The 15,795-nt window shown below is 40.6% G+C and overlaps 1 protein-coding gene across 3 annotated transcripts in view; it reads left to right on the top strand.

Moving 5' to 3' along the window:
* The window catches only part of LOC137355495 (mitogen-activated protein kinase 8), a 116,304-nt gene that overhangs the window by 96,323 nt on the left and 4,186 nt on the right, over positions 1-15,795 (top strand). For 2 of the 3 annotated variants that reach the window (XM_068020691.1, XM_068020693.1), the window contains exons 7-11: positions 667-738; positions 2,557-2,739; positions 4,514-4,638; positions 7,694-7,757; positions 8,698-8,775. In XM_068020691.1, coding sequence (XP_067876792.1) covers positions 667-738; positions 2,557-2,739; positions 4,514-4,638; positions 7,694-7,757; positions 8,698-8,775 — 522 coding nt within the window. The remainder of the gene's footprint in view (positions 1-666; positions 739-2,556; positions 2,740-4,513; positions 4,639-7,693; positions 7,758-8,697; positions 8,776-15,795) is intronic. The other variant, XM_068020692.1, reaches the window with a different exon arrangement.

Here is a 15,795-nt window from a genome sequence, read left to right as displayed (position 1 = left end):
AATCCCTTGACAATTGACAGTTCTTTTTTTTAAACTTATAAGATTTTTAAATTGCTCTCCCTTCCTTGATTTCAAATTTCCCAGGTAGGATCTGTAGTAAATCTCTCTATAGGAGAGGCTGCATCTGGCGATGGGACATACAGTCTCTGCTGGTTACTTTGACAATGTTTCCAAGTTTATATGTACTGACCATCTATGCTAAATCTGTTGTGATCATCTTCCTGTGGCCCTGTATTGCTGGTAAGTTTGTGTCTGGCCCATGCAGTTTCATAGAATCTAACAAAAGAATGTCAGTGCTGCAATAAGGAGTTTTTTTGTAAAATTCATGGTAACTTTGTGATTTCTAGCCTTGAGGTTCCACTTGCTCATGGAAATCATGACAAGTTACCACTTTATGACCAACTTAAAACATTCACCTGAAATATCTCTTCACTGATGAGAAGTAGCTAATGTCTACATGGAAACAATCACAAGATTTGAGTGAACCTTAATCCGCTGTTTTAATTCAAGGTTGCTGTTCAGGAGCCAGACACAAACAGCCTTTTTCTCCAGCGTTCTTCAACATGTATCAGTCATACACAAATTGTCCTTGTGTGTCTGTTTTATCTTTTCCGTTTGAATTCAATTTCTGCATGTTAATTTCATGTCATTGCATTTTGTTTTCAGTTGATATCTGGTCAGTTGGGTGCATCATGGGAGAAATGATCAGAGGTGGTGTGTTGTTCCCTGGTACAGATCGTATCCTTCCCTTTAACCTTGAGCATAGTGTTCAAAAGTTCTGTTTAGTAGTCCAGAATCCCATGTGTTTGCAAGTCATTGTACTTGTTTCTTGCTTCCTGTGTTAGGATGTTGCATGGATGAAGCAGTTTTATACCACATTAAGCCCGTTTAGAGCATTACCCGATTTTCTTTGCATGTGTCATTAATTCATCTTGCATTTCTGTTGATACAATGAAGTGATTTAAAATTCAGGTTTAGCATTGAAATTCCAGTACACGGTTTTACAGCAGGATAGACATGAGCCTATGTTCCAGATCTCCCTTTTCCCCAAGTGTGTGTGTTCTGATCTCAGCCACGTTATTGTGGGGCAATGCAAGTAGAGTCAAAGCCATTCCCCACGTGGCAATTTTGGGTAACATCATTGAGCAATTGCAGGGCAGCCTTAAAAGATGTTGTAAGTGCAGGACATATTTGAAAACCTGGAATATTTCAATTTTTAAAAAAAACAGATTTAACTTCTTCCTTTCCAGCATCTTGAGAATTTTTTTTTCTCTCACTCCTCACCATGCCTTGTTGACAGAAGACATTGGCTTCTCACTAAGATGTAATTTCATAAGCACTAGTGCTGTGCCCAATGTGAACTATTGAGCCCTGACTGTACTGTAGGCCCAGTGTATCACAGACAGAAGTCTGTCTTTCCTGGACAAAGCAAGCAAAGGTTAATAATCCATGATCCTTTGAAATCAATTGTAGTAACCCTGCAATTGCCCCGACTGAGATCTCACACTCTCATAAACGCATGTATACACATAGCAAAGATCAGTGAACTCTACAGTCTGGGAAATGAACTCGAGACTTTTATGCTGTTACATACTCACTGTAATCTTGCTGAGCCATCAGGGGACCTATGTAACTTGTGAATTTATTTCAGTTGGTACTTAATCTACTTGACACCAGCAGTCAAATGTACATTGTGTCTAAATGTGTTCCTCAAGCAGGAATTAATAAACCAGGAAACTGACAGTTGTGCTTAATCAGAATGACATGATACCAAATCATGTTCTCAGACTAGCTGAAAAAAATGTTGTGAATATTGTTCTGTGTTTTAAATATCATAACTTCAGTAATGCACTAAAATATTTATTATGGTCAGTATTAACATTTTACAGTTTAAAGAGGCAGCCTCCTCTATTGATATTAAACTTGTCCCCTTTCATTTTTTCACACTGTGTGTCACTGCATTGGATCTTTTTTATTCCAAATTCATTCGCTGTCCTCAATTTAGGTGCTTTAGTCATGCCTGGTGGCTTTTCTGATTGAAGTGCAGCTGTAATTTAGTTGGGATCTCAGCCAAAGCCATGCTTAAAGCTACAGTGTCCCTTTTGTTGATTGAAATGTGGTGAATTATGAAACATGTACGTTTCTGTATTCAGCGTACCACCCAGCTCGTAACTTTCCAAGATGCTAACAGTAAACTTAAGATGGTTAAATTAGTGGAAATTTCCAGCTTGTTTGTATAACTGTTTAAAATGACACTGCAGCATTCAAACTGGTTAAAAGTAAGTATATGTCTAAAGTTCCAGTAATTGTAGTATTTTACTTTTTATTCATCCGTTTTCAGAACCATGGAGATTCTGTTTATAGCCAAGAAATTTTAGAAAGGAGATATTTCATTCAGTCCTGTGCTTTAACAGTTTCATTTTATGGATTCAAATGCATATTTTAAAGTTCTGTATAAGTAAGTAACTTCAAAATGACTGCTGAAGTTGTTAAAACAGCTCGGCTGTTTTTCTGTGTGCCATTTCTGCAGTATTTTTCTCAGCTACCTAACTCTAGATATTGATCAATGGAACAAAGTGATTGAACAATTAGGAACGCCAGCCTCTGAGTTCATGAAGAAGTTACAGCCTACAGTTAGGACTTACGTTGAGAACAGACCCAAGTATACAGGTTACAGTTTTGAGAAACTCTTTCCAGACGTCCTTTTTCCTGCTGACTCTGAGCACAATAAACTGAAAGGTAATGGAACTGTACTTTTTTTTTACGGTCTCAGGGCTATTTTTATATCTTAGTATATTTACGATGTTATTCACCAGAATAAAGTACGCTGTTTGGAGAGAGTAGTTTTTCTACCAAAGCTCATATAGGTTACCAGGTAGACTCGGACTCCAATAGATGTACTTGATCTGAAAGTGCTTTTCCGATTTGTGTTTTTGTTTGCTTCTCCCCAAGACTTCTTCCCAAGTGTTCAACTGCCAGATGATCAGAGCATTTAGTGCTGTAGTCTCAGCCATAACTCTTTTGAGTTGAAATCCTGCACTTCTGTTTGTCCAGTCTTTATAAATGTGGCTGAGAAGTAGCCAAATTCATCTGAGTGATGGTCAATTTGTATAATGGCCTAAAACTAAAACTTAGATTGTTTGCAAGTTGAACATTTAATTATTGATATACTGAGATGCTTCCAGTAGCAACCACAGTGCTGCTGTACCATATAACATATGATCATATAACATTTCAGATACTGGGCTGTTAAATTGGTATCATTTTGTCGTCTTGCTTCTGTTTTTTTGAACCTTGCAACACCCCATTTATCCTTGTGACATTTGAGCCCTGTCATTGATAAAACATCAGATAAAATATCTTAGTTGGTCTTTTGTAGAAGATCTTTGGTGCTAAGTAACCTCCCCAAATAGATTAATATAAAGCAAACCCTTTTGTTAGTATTTAAATCCAGTTTCAAAGAAAGTTCTGATGAAAGGTCACTGACCTGAAACGTTAACTTTGCGTCTTTCACCACAGATGCTGCCAGACCTGCTGCATATTTCCAGCACTTTTTGGTTTTATTTCAAAGAAAGACCATTGTCCATGACGGCCCTTGTTTAACTGAGAGTAGCTTGGTCTGAAGCTGCTACAGTTGCAGAAATTCCAAATGATACTGAGTAATTATAACATTTTACAGCAGAGAAAGGAGACCTTTGAGCCCATTGTACCTGTGCTGGCTCTTTGAAAACCAATTCACACAGTCCCAGTCTTCTGTTGTTTTAGTCATGTGCACAGTCCATTGTAGCTGATGATGTTTCGACTTAGCTTATTGATGGAAATTATGTCTGTAAATTGGTGTCGGCCTTGGCTCAGTGATGGCAGTTTCAATTGAGTCAGAAGGTCATGGGTTCAAATCCCATTCCAGAGAGCACATAATCTAGTCCTGAGGGAGTGCTGCACGGCTGGCAGTCTGATTTTTTGGGGGTGAGACGTTGAACGTAGTCTTCCCGATCAGGTGGACATAAAAGAACCCAATGATGCTTTTTGAAGAGCAGTGGCATTCATCCAGTGTGCTGGACAATATTCATCCCTCAATCCATTTATTAAAAAGAAACAGATTATCTGTGTGACTTTTATCTGATTTTATAGACCTTGCTGTGTGCAAACTTACTGTCACATTTTCACAAATTATAACAGCAAACACATAAAGTACTTCATTAGCAACTTCCTGAGGCTGTGAAAGGTACTATATGAATGCAAGTTAATTTGTTCTAAATTGAAGAAATTAAGTTGCATACCACTAGTTTAGTTTCATGCATGTGGTTCGACAAATATAATGATTACTCTTTAGTGGCAGAAGCACCTGCTGCAGATATTTGGAGGTTCTCTTTTATCACTGGGTTTCTGCCTAATTGTGACTAGCGAAACAATTCAGTTCGGAAATCATTTTTAAGATGTATTTTATGGTTATAGATATTCAGGTTTATGATCTGTGCAATACTTAACTAGAGGTTTCCCTTCTATGTTACAGCAAGTCAAGCCAGAGATTTGTTATGCAAAATGCTTGTGATAGATGCATCAAAGAGGATTTCTGTGGATGATGCTCTGCAGCACCCTTACATTAACGTTTGGTACGATCCTGCTGAAGTAGAAGCTGTAAGTGTTTAATTTGTTTTTGATGCAGCTATGGGTCAATGTAAATGTGCAATACGAATAGCTTTGAACATGTAGTCAGCAATATAAAACTCTTTTCTGAAATGTGAGCAAAACGAAAACAAAAAACAAAAACCTTGTTGGTCTACAATTTAAAATTATAGTTCATCTGCTGTGGGTACTAGAGGTCAGATTAAATACCACCTTAAGAACATAAGAAATAGGAGCAGAAGTCAGACATGCGGCCACTTGAGCCTGCTCTGCCATTCGGTAAAATGGCTAATGTGTACCACATCTCCACTTTCCCATCCTATCCCCAAATCGCTTGATTCCCATCATGTCCAAAAATCTGTCCATCTCCGAGCTGATCATCTTTAAGTACTGAGCATCCATAGCTCTCTGGAGTAGAAAATTCCAAAGATTACTATCTTGAGTGAGACCTTAAACTTGGCTTGTTCTTGTAGACCAAGATCCCATGGCATTAATGGAATCCCTGAAGTTTACAGCACAGAAGGATGCATTTGTTGCAGTGAACTGATGCCAGTTCCTTGCAAAAGCTTTCCACATTCTTATGTTCCCCTTATCCTTTTCCCGTACCCTTTTACAAATTTCTTTTTCAAATATTGATACAGTTCTCTTTGACAAGCTATTCTGAATTTTGCTTTCAGCACTGTTTATGTTAGGGCATTCCACTTTTTAACAACCCTCGGCTTAAAAATTAAAATCTCCTAACCTCTCCCCGTATTCTTATGGCGGTGTTAAATTTCTGACTTCTGGTTACCAACTTACTGGCTAGTGCAAACAATTTTGCTCAATTCACTTTGTCAAAACCTTACAATGTTTTGAATACCTCTGTCAAATCTCCTCTTAACCACCTTTGCTCTCATGAAAGGAATCCCAGTTTCACTAGTCTCGCCTCATAACTAAACCTGTGCAAAAATACAGGAAGTACTGGAAAAGCCCAATTGTCTGACGCACAGCTCCTCTTCTCTGTTCCCCCGCATCCATAAGGCAAATCTTTCACCAGCACTCCTTCATAGTACATGCAATATCAGACCAGCCTAAATGAATTTAAATTGACTGCAAGGGCAGTTCACAACCATGCTGAATCCCTGAACATTTGTTTATTGTGCAGTATTTCACTTGTTATATGTTGTATGATGAGTCAGTTGTTCTTCTCGTTTGATGCACTGAAAAAACCTGACCTGGTCTCTTCATGGGAAGGAACATTAATTTGAACACAAACTGGAATAGACATTTTTCAAAATGCCTACATTTCACCCAACCACTGCTTTATAGTAGCAGAGAATTTCCACCTCAGTGGAGGGCACATTGCACTGCACAGCTGCAAGTGCATCTATCAGATGATCAATATGATGCCGGTGGGTAATATGGAGACATTCATGATCTCAAGTTGCATCAACTTTCCTCCTAGAGGGGGCAGAGTTGCTTGAAGAAACAGTGGGAAGGAAAATCTGGAGGAATAGACACCGTGGTGAGCAGCATATTGCTTGTTCAGTGTGCTGCACCAAAGAGTGGTGGCACCTGGACTTTCAACCGTGATTTCCCCACACCCAAGTTCCTAATCTTAGTTGTGGAGGCTGGCACTTCACCAAAGAGCCAGAGAGAAAATCTGAAGAGTTGTACTGAGCTGGCTTGTGCACTGTTCTGCAGCTGATTGAGAAGTTGGAGTTTTAGCACAAAATTGCCAACCACAATTTCACCTTTACATCATCAGCTTGACCCAGTAGGCAGCTTCAAATTGTCTCTGGTATTGAGCCTAGATTTTAGCTGCTATTGTATGTTTGTGTAGCAATGCCAAAACTCAGACTGTCCCTCCAGTTTGTCACTGGAGTAGATGAGGAGTGAATATAAATAATTTGTGAACCAGGATTTTGTTTACAGCTGTAAATTACATTCTATCATAGTGAGCTATAGAAACAGGGTAATACTTTGAAACAAAAGTGTGCTTTGTCTTGCTCCTCTGACCCAATTCATTCATCTTTAATGTCTATACTTGATAGAATCTTCAATATGGTTGCCCTTCAAAACCAGAGAAGTACTTTTGAAGTGAGTTAAGTAAACCCAGCAGTTAATTTGTGTACAGCAATAAAATGTTGGTTTTACAATTTATTTCTATCCACTCCTTTCCTCTCCCCATCTATTCCAGTGACATAAATTGTAGGGACATGCCATCAAAGTTTCAGCATTGCTACATGAACTTCAGTAGCAGCTTAAATCTAGGTTCGGCCTGAGAGACAATTTGAAGCTGCCTATTCTCAGCAAAACCATTTATAGCTGAGCCCAGGCAGTTATGATTCTACCTCCCCAACCCTGCCACCGCCCTGTGTTGAATTGCCAGCTCTTATTGAAGCCAGCGGAGTTGCTCTGGGAGATGTGCGGCTGGCCCATGGCACACGTCACCAAGCAAAGCAAAACTTAATAAGGATTTTCTTAAAAGTCTGAAAGCATTTTTTTTCATGCAGTGAATGTAGATGGAATCATACCTCTTCCCGTTCCATCTGCCTCTACCCCTTCAGAACCCCTCCCTTCCCAGTCTCTCCCCTTCACAATTTCCACCCGCTGCCTCTTAAATTCTGATCCAATAAATACACTGTGACCTTGCTTTTAATCTCAACCCTCAAAATGCTCGTTTTTTGGGCATGTTAATTACTGTTATTAAAATCGAGCATTTCTGTTGGAGTGGTTGCAAAAGGCCATGTCATTCTACAAGAATAATGCTATGCTGTATATTGGTTGCCTGGTTGTTAGAATTAATTGTGTTGACATTCACCTTGAGTACTACTTTGGCATAGCCTCTATGTACTGTGCTGAATTATTGGCAACTATTTATAGACTTGAATGTTGCAGACTGTTCTGGGCCTGTGATTTACACTTAATGTATAATCTGCTTTGGATTGAACCCTATTTCGTGAAGTACTAAATGAGCAGACAGTAGTTAACAACAGCTTTGGCCTGTTCTTGAGATTTTGTGTACTGTTTAAACTTCTCCATAAAGTAAGGATTTGTCTAACAAGATTTCAATTTATTTTTCCAGCCGCCGCCCAAGATATATGACAAGCAGTTAGATGAGAGGGATCACACTATAGATGAGTGGAAAGGTAAAGAGATGTCCTCTAAAACCAGTATTTTGGCTCTGCTAAATGCTGAATGCTAAGAATATTCATGCACAAGAACTCCACTTTATAAGAACTAGAAAAAATTAGAGGTTTAAAGCAATTATTGAGGAAGGGAAAGGGGGAAGACAGGAGAGGCTAGAACAGAAGGGAAGGTCTGTGATAGGGTGGAAGACAGGAGAGATCAAATGACAAGGATGATGTTGCAAAGCAAAAGGGGGTGATAATGGGATAAATAAAGAAACAAAAGATGTATCTGGAGGATTAAATGGGAAAGCAGGATTGATATCAACAGCTGCCATCCAAAAACAAAAGCAAAAAACACAAAATGGGGGCAGAGGTTATGATCTGAAATTGTTGAACTCATTGAGTTCAGAAGGTTATAAAGTGCCTAATCGAAAGATGAAGTGCTGTTCCTCGAGCTTACATTGAGCTTCATTGGAACCGTTTCAGAGGCAGAGGTCAGAGTGGGAGTGGAGCGGAGAATTACAGTGACGGGTGACTGGAATCTCGGGTTGTGCTTGCGCACTGAATGGAGGTGTTGTGCAAAACAGTCACCCAATCTGCGTTTAGTCTCCGCAATGTAAAGGACACTGCAGAGCAGTAACTATTTTGGTGTGGGCTGTCGCTAAAGCCCTCATTATGGTTACAGATGTCTAAATATTTCATTTCTCCATGAAAATGCCCAAAAAGGAGACTACTGTTATAGTTCTTTTCATTCAGATTTTCTCACAAAAAAACTTATTCTAGTGAGCCTGCAGTGTTGAATGAGCAAACCTGCCTGTTTCAGGGATGTGTATTGTCAGAATGAGCACCGGAAGTATTCTTCATTCCAAAACAATGCTGACATAATAGTTTTTGCATTCTACTGATTATATCACCCAAGTATTTTAATAAGTAAATTATTCTGGTTTGTTGTCTGCAGAGTTAATATATAAGGAAGTGCTGGAGTGGGAAGAGAGAATGAAGAATGGTGTTATACGAGGACAGCCACCTTCTTTAGGTTAGTTATTGCAAGAATATTTTGGTACAAAACTTCAAAAGGGCACATTTGTAATGATAAATATCTGTCAGTCGGCTATAGAGAGCTCAGACCAACATTGAGCTTCTCTACCCATCATCATCAGCTGAATCTGAATACAGGTTAGTTTGAAATTGTTAGGAATGGATATTGAGATTTCAGTTGAACATTTGTTCACAAATTAATTTGGTCTGATTCCAAATAAGCTAAATGCCTCACAATTGAATGACTTAATTTTAAACTCCAGGACGATTGTTGAATAAAACCGGTTTAAATTAGATCATGGGATTGTAGCCTGTACCTTCAATTCTTAAAACATGGTGATGTAGATACAACTGGCTCTAAGTTGCAGCTACAATTGGAAAAGGCCCCTTCAATTTCACAGCAAGTGGCATATTTTTACTGGTAACCCGATAAATACCTGGGATGTAGACCAGTCACACTGTGTAGATGGCAGGCCCTTTGGATACAGTTACTGCAAGATGGAGAGAAAAATGGTGCTGGTTTACTGGTCAAAACGATTCCATAAACTCTACTTAGTGCAACACTACCATCTGCTGGGAACGCAGCTTCACTGCAGCAACAAGATTTCTTGCTTGTACTTGGCATGTAGATAACGATAACTTGAAGTCTGTAGCTTGGCACTAGTTACATTGCGCAGAAGCCAAGGGGAGCCCCGATCTGCTGCTTTCCTCTGGCCCCAACCCTACAGCGGAGCCTTCTGGCGACAGCTTTGCTTTTTCCGACGAAAAAATAGTAGTCTGGCTCAAATGATTGATTTGGGTTGGAGTATTTGAGAATAGCAGAGAGAGGCATTGTCTGTTAATTTGTTTTTCACCAGTTCTCTGATTTATTGCTAAGTCATAGTATTCCAACATGATTCTCAACATGGTGCAAATGTCTTTGTCCAGTTGTTGATACTGATTTTATTACCTCCAAGTTGTCCTCATGTGTTTATGAATATGAATACTTTTTGATATGAGCCAGGAGGAATGTAATGCTTCTGCATAAATTGGATATGATCTTTTTCAGTTTGGGGTTTTTTGTGCAACTGTTTCTCAATAGATTCACTACGGATTCCATAAACATGTCTTACTCATTGTCATTTCTCAATCTGCTCTTCGTAGAGTTGCATGATCTGAGGGTTAGTAGTTACCCGACTCGAATCAATCTGTTTACTGGATTAAATGTCTCATGCTGTGCTATTAAATTGGCATCAAATTAGCAGACAGCAGAGCTTTCTGCAGTTGATTGCAACATACCTTTAGAAATATCAGCCAAAAAACATTTAGCAAATAAATATAGCTTATATACAAGCAAAGTCTGCATGGGTTAATTACCCATACAAGATATGTCTTTTGGGTATATGCAGTCTACTTTAAATCAAAAATGCTTAATTAAAATGATTTGATAATTTAGTTTTTTAGAAAAATAAATTCCCACTTGGCTGTATTATTTTTATGGCTTATTCCTAAGGTTTGGATAATTCAGTTTTTAAATGCAAAAAAGGCTTTGTATTATCAGGAGCAGAATGTGCAGTCTGTCGGCTTTTTCATTATATAGGAACCTAGGAGCAGGAGCTCATCAAGCCTGCTCTGTCGTTCAATACGATCATGGCTGATCATCCACTTCAGTGCCTTTTTCCCACACTATTCCTCATATCCCCTTATGTCATTTGTATTCAGAAATCTGTCAATCTCTGCTTTAAACATACTCAGTGACTGAGCTTCCACAGCCCTCTGGGGTAGAGATTTCCAAAGAGTCACAACCCTCTGAGTAAAGAAATTTCTCCTCATCTCTATCCAAAGTGGCTTCCCCCTTATTTTGAAATTGTATCCCCTGGTTCTAGACTTCCCAACCAGGTGAAATATCTTACCTGCATCTACTCTGTCTATCCCTTTAAGTATTTTGTAGGTTTCAATGAGATCACCTCTCATTCTTCAAAATTCTAGAGTGCATTACATTATCCTGTTTTCAGTGACAGTTTATGCTATCATGCGTTATCCCACTGGTAAGGAGTTCAAATTCAACTACCGTCTGAATCTGTTAAAATATTATAACAACTCCTGAAGTGAAATAATTTTGCAATTCCTTTGAAATCTCACCAGCTGAATATTACTTCTGAATATACAGTGGCTCAATACTACATACAGATATATAAATGCACGCATTTGTGCAAGTGTGGAGTTTGATGAAATTCACAATCATCCACTCAGCAGGAGGATAAAATTTGAGGCTGCAAAGGTCCAAATGCCCTTAATGATCACCCACCATTGAATGAATTTTTTTTTTTAAACTGTAGATAAAAAGAACCCATCCTCTTCAATTTTAAACTTAATTTTAAGTTTAGGACAACTTAGTTAAATGGCATTGATATAGTAGTTCTTTTTAGGAATGAATATGCATCAGGAGGGAGTTGGTCTCAACTCTCCTGCTACTGGCATCTGGACCAGACCTTTAAATCGACCAAGAAGTCTTATAAGATGAATGGATTTGTTTTCCCTTTAGAAAATGTTCTGGCTCTCACCCTTGCTTGGTCTTTGTGTTAATCATGTTTTGTAAACTCCAGACAAGAAATCTCAACAGCAAGAAATGGAATAGTTACTTTTCAGAAAAAACAGTTTGTTACCATAGCTGTGAATGAATAATTTTGACTCAACGTGGCTGTACAGTGGGTTCCACCTTATATTATCTTATCCCTTTTTTCCCTAACCTGTCAGTTTTGGTTCAGTGTTTGGAACAAGTCTGAGTGCTCAAAAACCATGAAATCCAGCATTGGGGCAGTAACCCTATTTTATTAGAAGGGTATAATTTTCACTGAAGACTTGAGCGGTTTCATTTAACTAAGTGTTCCCATAAATAAGGATGTGCTTGACTTTCTCATGACCTGTGTGTAATTATACTAACAACTAACTACAGGATGTAAGGGATGAGCTGGAAGCGGAAGAATCTGGTAGTTGATAATTGCATTGGGATGCATAGCAGCAATGAATGGAGATTAAACTTTGAAAATTCAACAGTTCAAAAAAAAGTGTGGCATTTCCTTTATTACTGTCAGTGACTAAATTGTGGTTGAAATGACTTCTAAACAAAGTAATTCATCTATGGTACATAAAAGCAAAATATTGTGGATGCTGGAAATTTGAAATAAAGACAGAAGGTGCTGGAAATACTCAGGTCTGGCAGCGTCTGAGGAGAGAGAAACAGAGTTGACGTTTCGAGTCGGATATGACTTTAGAACCCGAACTCACGACGTCAACTCTGTTTCTCTCTCCACAGATGCTGCCAGACCTGCTGAGTATTCCCAGCATTTTGTTTTTATTTCATATTCATACATCTGTGTATATTACAGAAAAGCTACACAACCAATAGATTTTTATCCCCCAACATAAAATCCCCTGCTGCACTTTCCTTCAGGCATGCACAGAAGTTAAATTTGTTTGAAACCACTGAGGTGCACATTAAAATTTACCCAAGACAGCCAGCTTGCACTGATATAGTGCCTCGAGTAGTGAAACAAAGAACAGTACAGCACAGGAACAGGCCATTCGGCCCTCCAAGCCTGCGCCGATCTTGATGCCTGCCTAAACTAAAACCTTCTGCACTTCCGGGGCCCATATCCCTCTATTCCCTTCCTATTCATGTATTTGTCAAGATGTCTCTTAAACGTCGCTATCGTATCTGCTTCCACCACCTCCCCTGGCAGCAGGTTCCAGGCACTCACCACCCTCTGTGTAAAAAAACTTGCCTAGCACATTCCCTCTAAACTTTGCCCCTCGCACCTTAACCCTATGTCCCCTAGTAACTGACTCTTACACCCTGGGAAAAAGCTTCTGACTATCCACTCTGTCCATGCCGCTCATAACTTTGTAAACCTCTATCATGTCGCCCCTCCACCTCCGTCGTTCCAGTGAAAACAATCCGAGTTTTTCCAACCTCTCCTCATAGCTAATGCCCTCCAGACCAGGCAACATCCTGGTAAACCTCCTCTGGACCCTCTCCAAAGCCTCCACGTCCTTCTGGTAGTGTGGCGATCAGAATTGCACGCAATATTCTAAGTGTGGCCTAACTAAGGTTCTGTACAGCTGCAACATGACTTGCCAATTTTTATACTCTATGCCCCGACCGATGAAGGCAAGCATGCCGTATGCCTTCTTGACTACCTTATCCACCTGCGTTGCCACTTTCAGTGACCTGTGGACCTGTACGCCCAGATCTCTCTGCCTGTCAATACTCCTAAGGGTTCTGCCATTTACTGTATACCTCCCACCTGCATTAGACCTTCCAAAATGCATTACCTCACATTTGTCCGGATTAAACTCCATCTTCCATTTCTCCGCCCAAATCTCCAACCGATCTATATCCTGCTGTATCCTCTGACAATCCTCATCATTATCCACAACTGCACCAACCTTTCTGTCGTCTGCAAACTTACTAATCAGACCAGCTACATTTTCCTCCAAATCATTTATATATACTACAAACAGCAAAGGTCCCAGCACTGATCCCTGCGGAACACCACTAGTCACATTCCTCCATTCAGAAAAACACCCATCCACTGGTACCCTCTGTCTTCTATGACAGAGCCAGTTCTGTATCCATCTTGCCAGCTCACCTCTGATCCCGTGTGACTTCACCTTTTGTACCAGTCTGCCATGTGGAACCTTGTCAAAGGCTTTACTAAAGTCCATGTAGATAACATCCACTGCCTTTCCTTCATCAATCATCTTTGTCACTTCCTCAAAAAACTCAATAAAATTAGTAAGACACGACCTCCCCTTCACAAAACCATGCTGTCTCTCGCTAATATGTTTGTTTGTTTCCAAATGGGAGTAAATCCTGTCCCGAATAATCCTCTCTAATAGTTTCCCTACCGGCCTATAATTTCCTGGATTATCCTTGCCACCCTTCTTAAACAAAGGCACAACATTGGCTATTCTCCAATCCTCTGGGACCTCACCTGTAGCCAATGAGGATGCAAATATTTCTGTCAAGGCCCCAGCAATTTCTTCCCTTGCCCCTCTCAGTATTCTAGGGTAGATCCCATCAGGCCCTGGGGACTTATCCACCTTAATGCTTTGCAAGACACCCAACACTTCCTCCTTTTTGATAATGAGATGACTGAGACTATCTGCACTCCCTTCCCTAGTCTTATCATCCACCAAGTCCTTTTTGGTGAATACTGATGCAAAGTACTCATTTAGCACCTCGCCCATGTCCTCTGGCTCCAAACATAGATTCCCATCTCTGTCTTTGAGTGGGCCAACCCTTTCCCTGGTTACCCTCTTGCTCTTTATATATGTATAAAAAGCCTTGGGATTTTCCATAATCCTGTTTGCCAATGACTTTTCATGACCCCTTTTAGCCCTCCTAACTCCTTGCTTAAGTTCCTTCCTACTGTCTTTATATTCCTTCATCTGTTCCTAGCCTTCCAGCCCTTACAAATGCTTTCTTTTTCTTTTTGACTAGGCTCACAATATCCCATGTTATCCAAGCTTCCCGAAACTTGCCAAACTTGTCTGTCTTCCTCACAGGAACATGCTGGTCCTGGATTCTATTCAGCTGATGTTTGAAAGACTCCCACATGTCAGATGTTGATTTACCCTCAAACAGCCGCCTCCAATCTAAATTCTTCAGTTCCTGCCTAATATTGTTATAATTAGCCTTCCCCCAATTTAGCACCTTCACCCGAGGACGACTCTTATCCTTATCCACAAGTACCTTAAAACTTATGGAATTATGGTCACTGCTCCCGAAATGCGCCCCCACTGAAACTTCGACCACCTGGCCGGGCTCATTCCCCAATACCAGGTCCAGAATGGCCCCATCCCTAGTTGGACTATCTACATACTGTTTCAAGAAGCCCTCCTGGATGCTCCTCACAAATTCTGCCCCATCCAAGCCCCTAGCACTAAGTGAGTCCCAGTCAATATAGGGGAAGTTAAAATCACCCACCACCACAACCCTGTTACCTTTACATCTTTCCAAAATCTGTCTACATATCTGCTCCTCTACCTCCCACTGGCTGTTGGGAGGCCTGTCGTAAACTCCCAACATCGTGACTGCACCCTTCCTATTCCTGAGCTCCACCCACATTGCCTCGCTGCATGACCCCTCTGAGGTGTCCTCCCTCAGTACAGCTGTGATATTCTCCTTAACCAGTAATGCAACTCCCCCACCCCTTTTACACCCCCCTCCAACCCGCCTGAAGCTTCTGAAGCCTCTAACATTTAGCTGCCAATCCTGCCCTTCCCTCAACCAAGTCTCTGTAATAGCAACAACATCATATTTCCAAGTACTAATCCAAGCTCCAGGTTCATCTGCCTTACCTGTTACACTTCTCGCATTGAAACAAATGCACTTCAGACCACCAGTCCCGCTGTGCTCAGCAACATCTCCCTGCCTGCTCTTCCTCTTAGTCCTACTGGCCTTATTTACTATGTCCTCCTCATTTATTTCACTAGCTGTCCTACTGCTCTGGTTCCCACCCCCCTGCCACACTAGTTTAAACCCTCCCGAGTGATTCTAGCAAATCTTGCAGCCAGGATATTAGTGCCCCTCCAGTTTAGATGCAACCCGTCCTTGTACAGGTCCCATTTGTCCCTGACGAGAGCCCAATGGTCCAGATATCTGAAACCCTCCCTTCTACACCAGCTGCTCAGCCACGTGTTTAGCTGCACTATCTTCCTATTTCTAGCCTCACTGGCACGTGGCACAGGGAGTAATCCAGAGATTACAACCCTAGAGGTCCTGTTTTTTAACTTACTACCTAACTCCCTAAACTCCCCCTGCAGGACCTCATCACTCTTCCTGCCTATGTCGTTGGTACCTATGTGTACCACAACCTCTGGCTGTTCACCCTCCCCCTTCAGAATGCCCCCTGTCCGTTCAGAGACATCCTTGACCCTGGCACCAGGGAGGCAACATACCATCCTGGAGTCTCTTTCACGTCCACAGAAGCGCCTATCTGTGCCCCTGACTATAGAGTCCCCTATAACTATT

Source organism: Heterodontus francisci, chromosome 42, assembly GCF_036365525.1.
Source record: "Heterodontus francisci isolate sHetFra1 chromosome 42, sHetFra1.hap1, whole genome shotgun sequence".
NCBI lineage: Eukaryota > Metazoa > Chordata > Chondrichthyes > Heterodontiformes > Heterodontidae > Heterodontus > Heterodontus francisci.
Note: the sequence above shows the minus strand (reverse complement) of the source record. Positions and strands in the feature narration are given on the sequence as shown.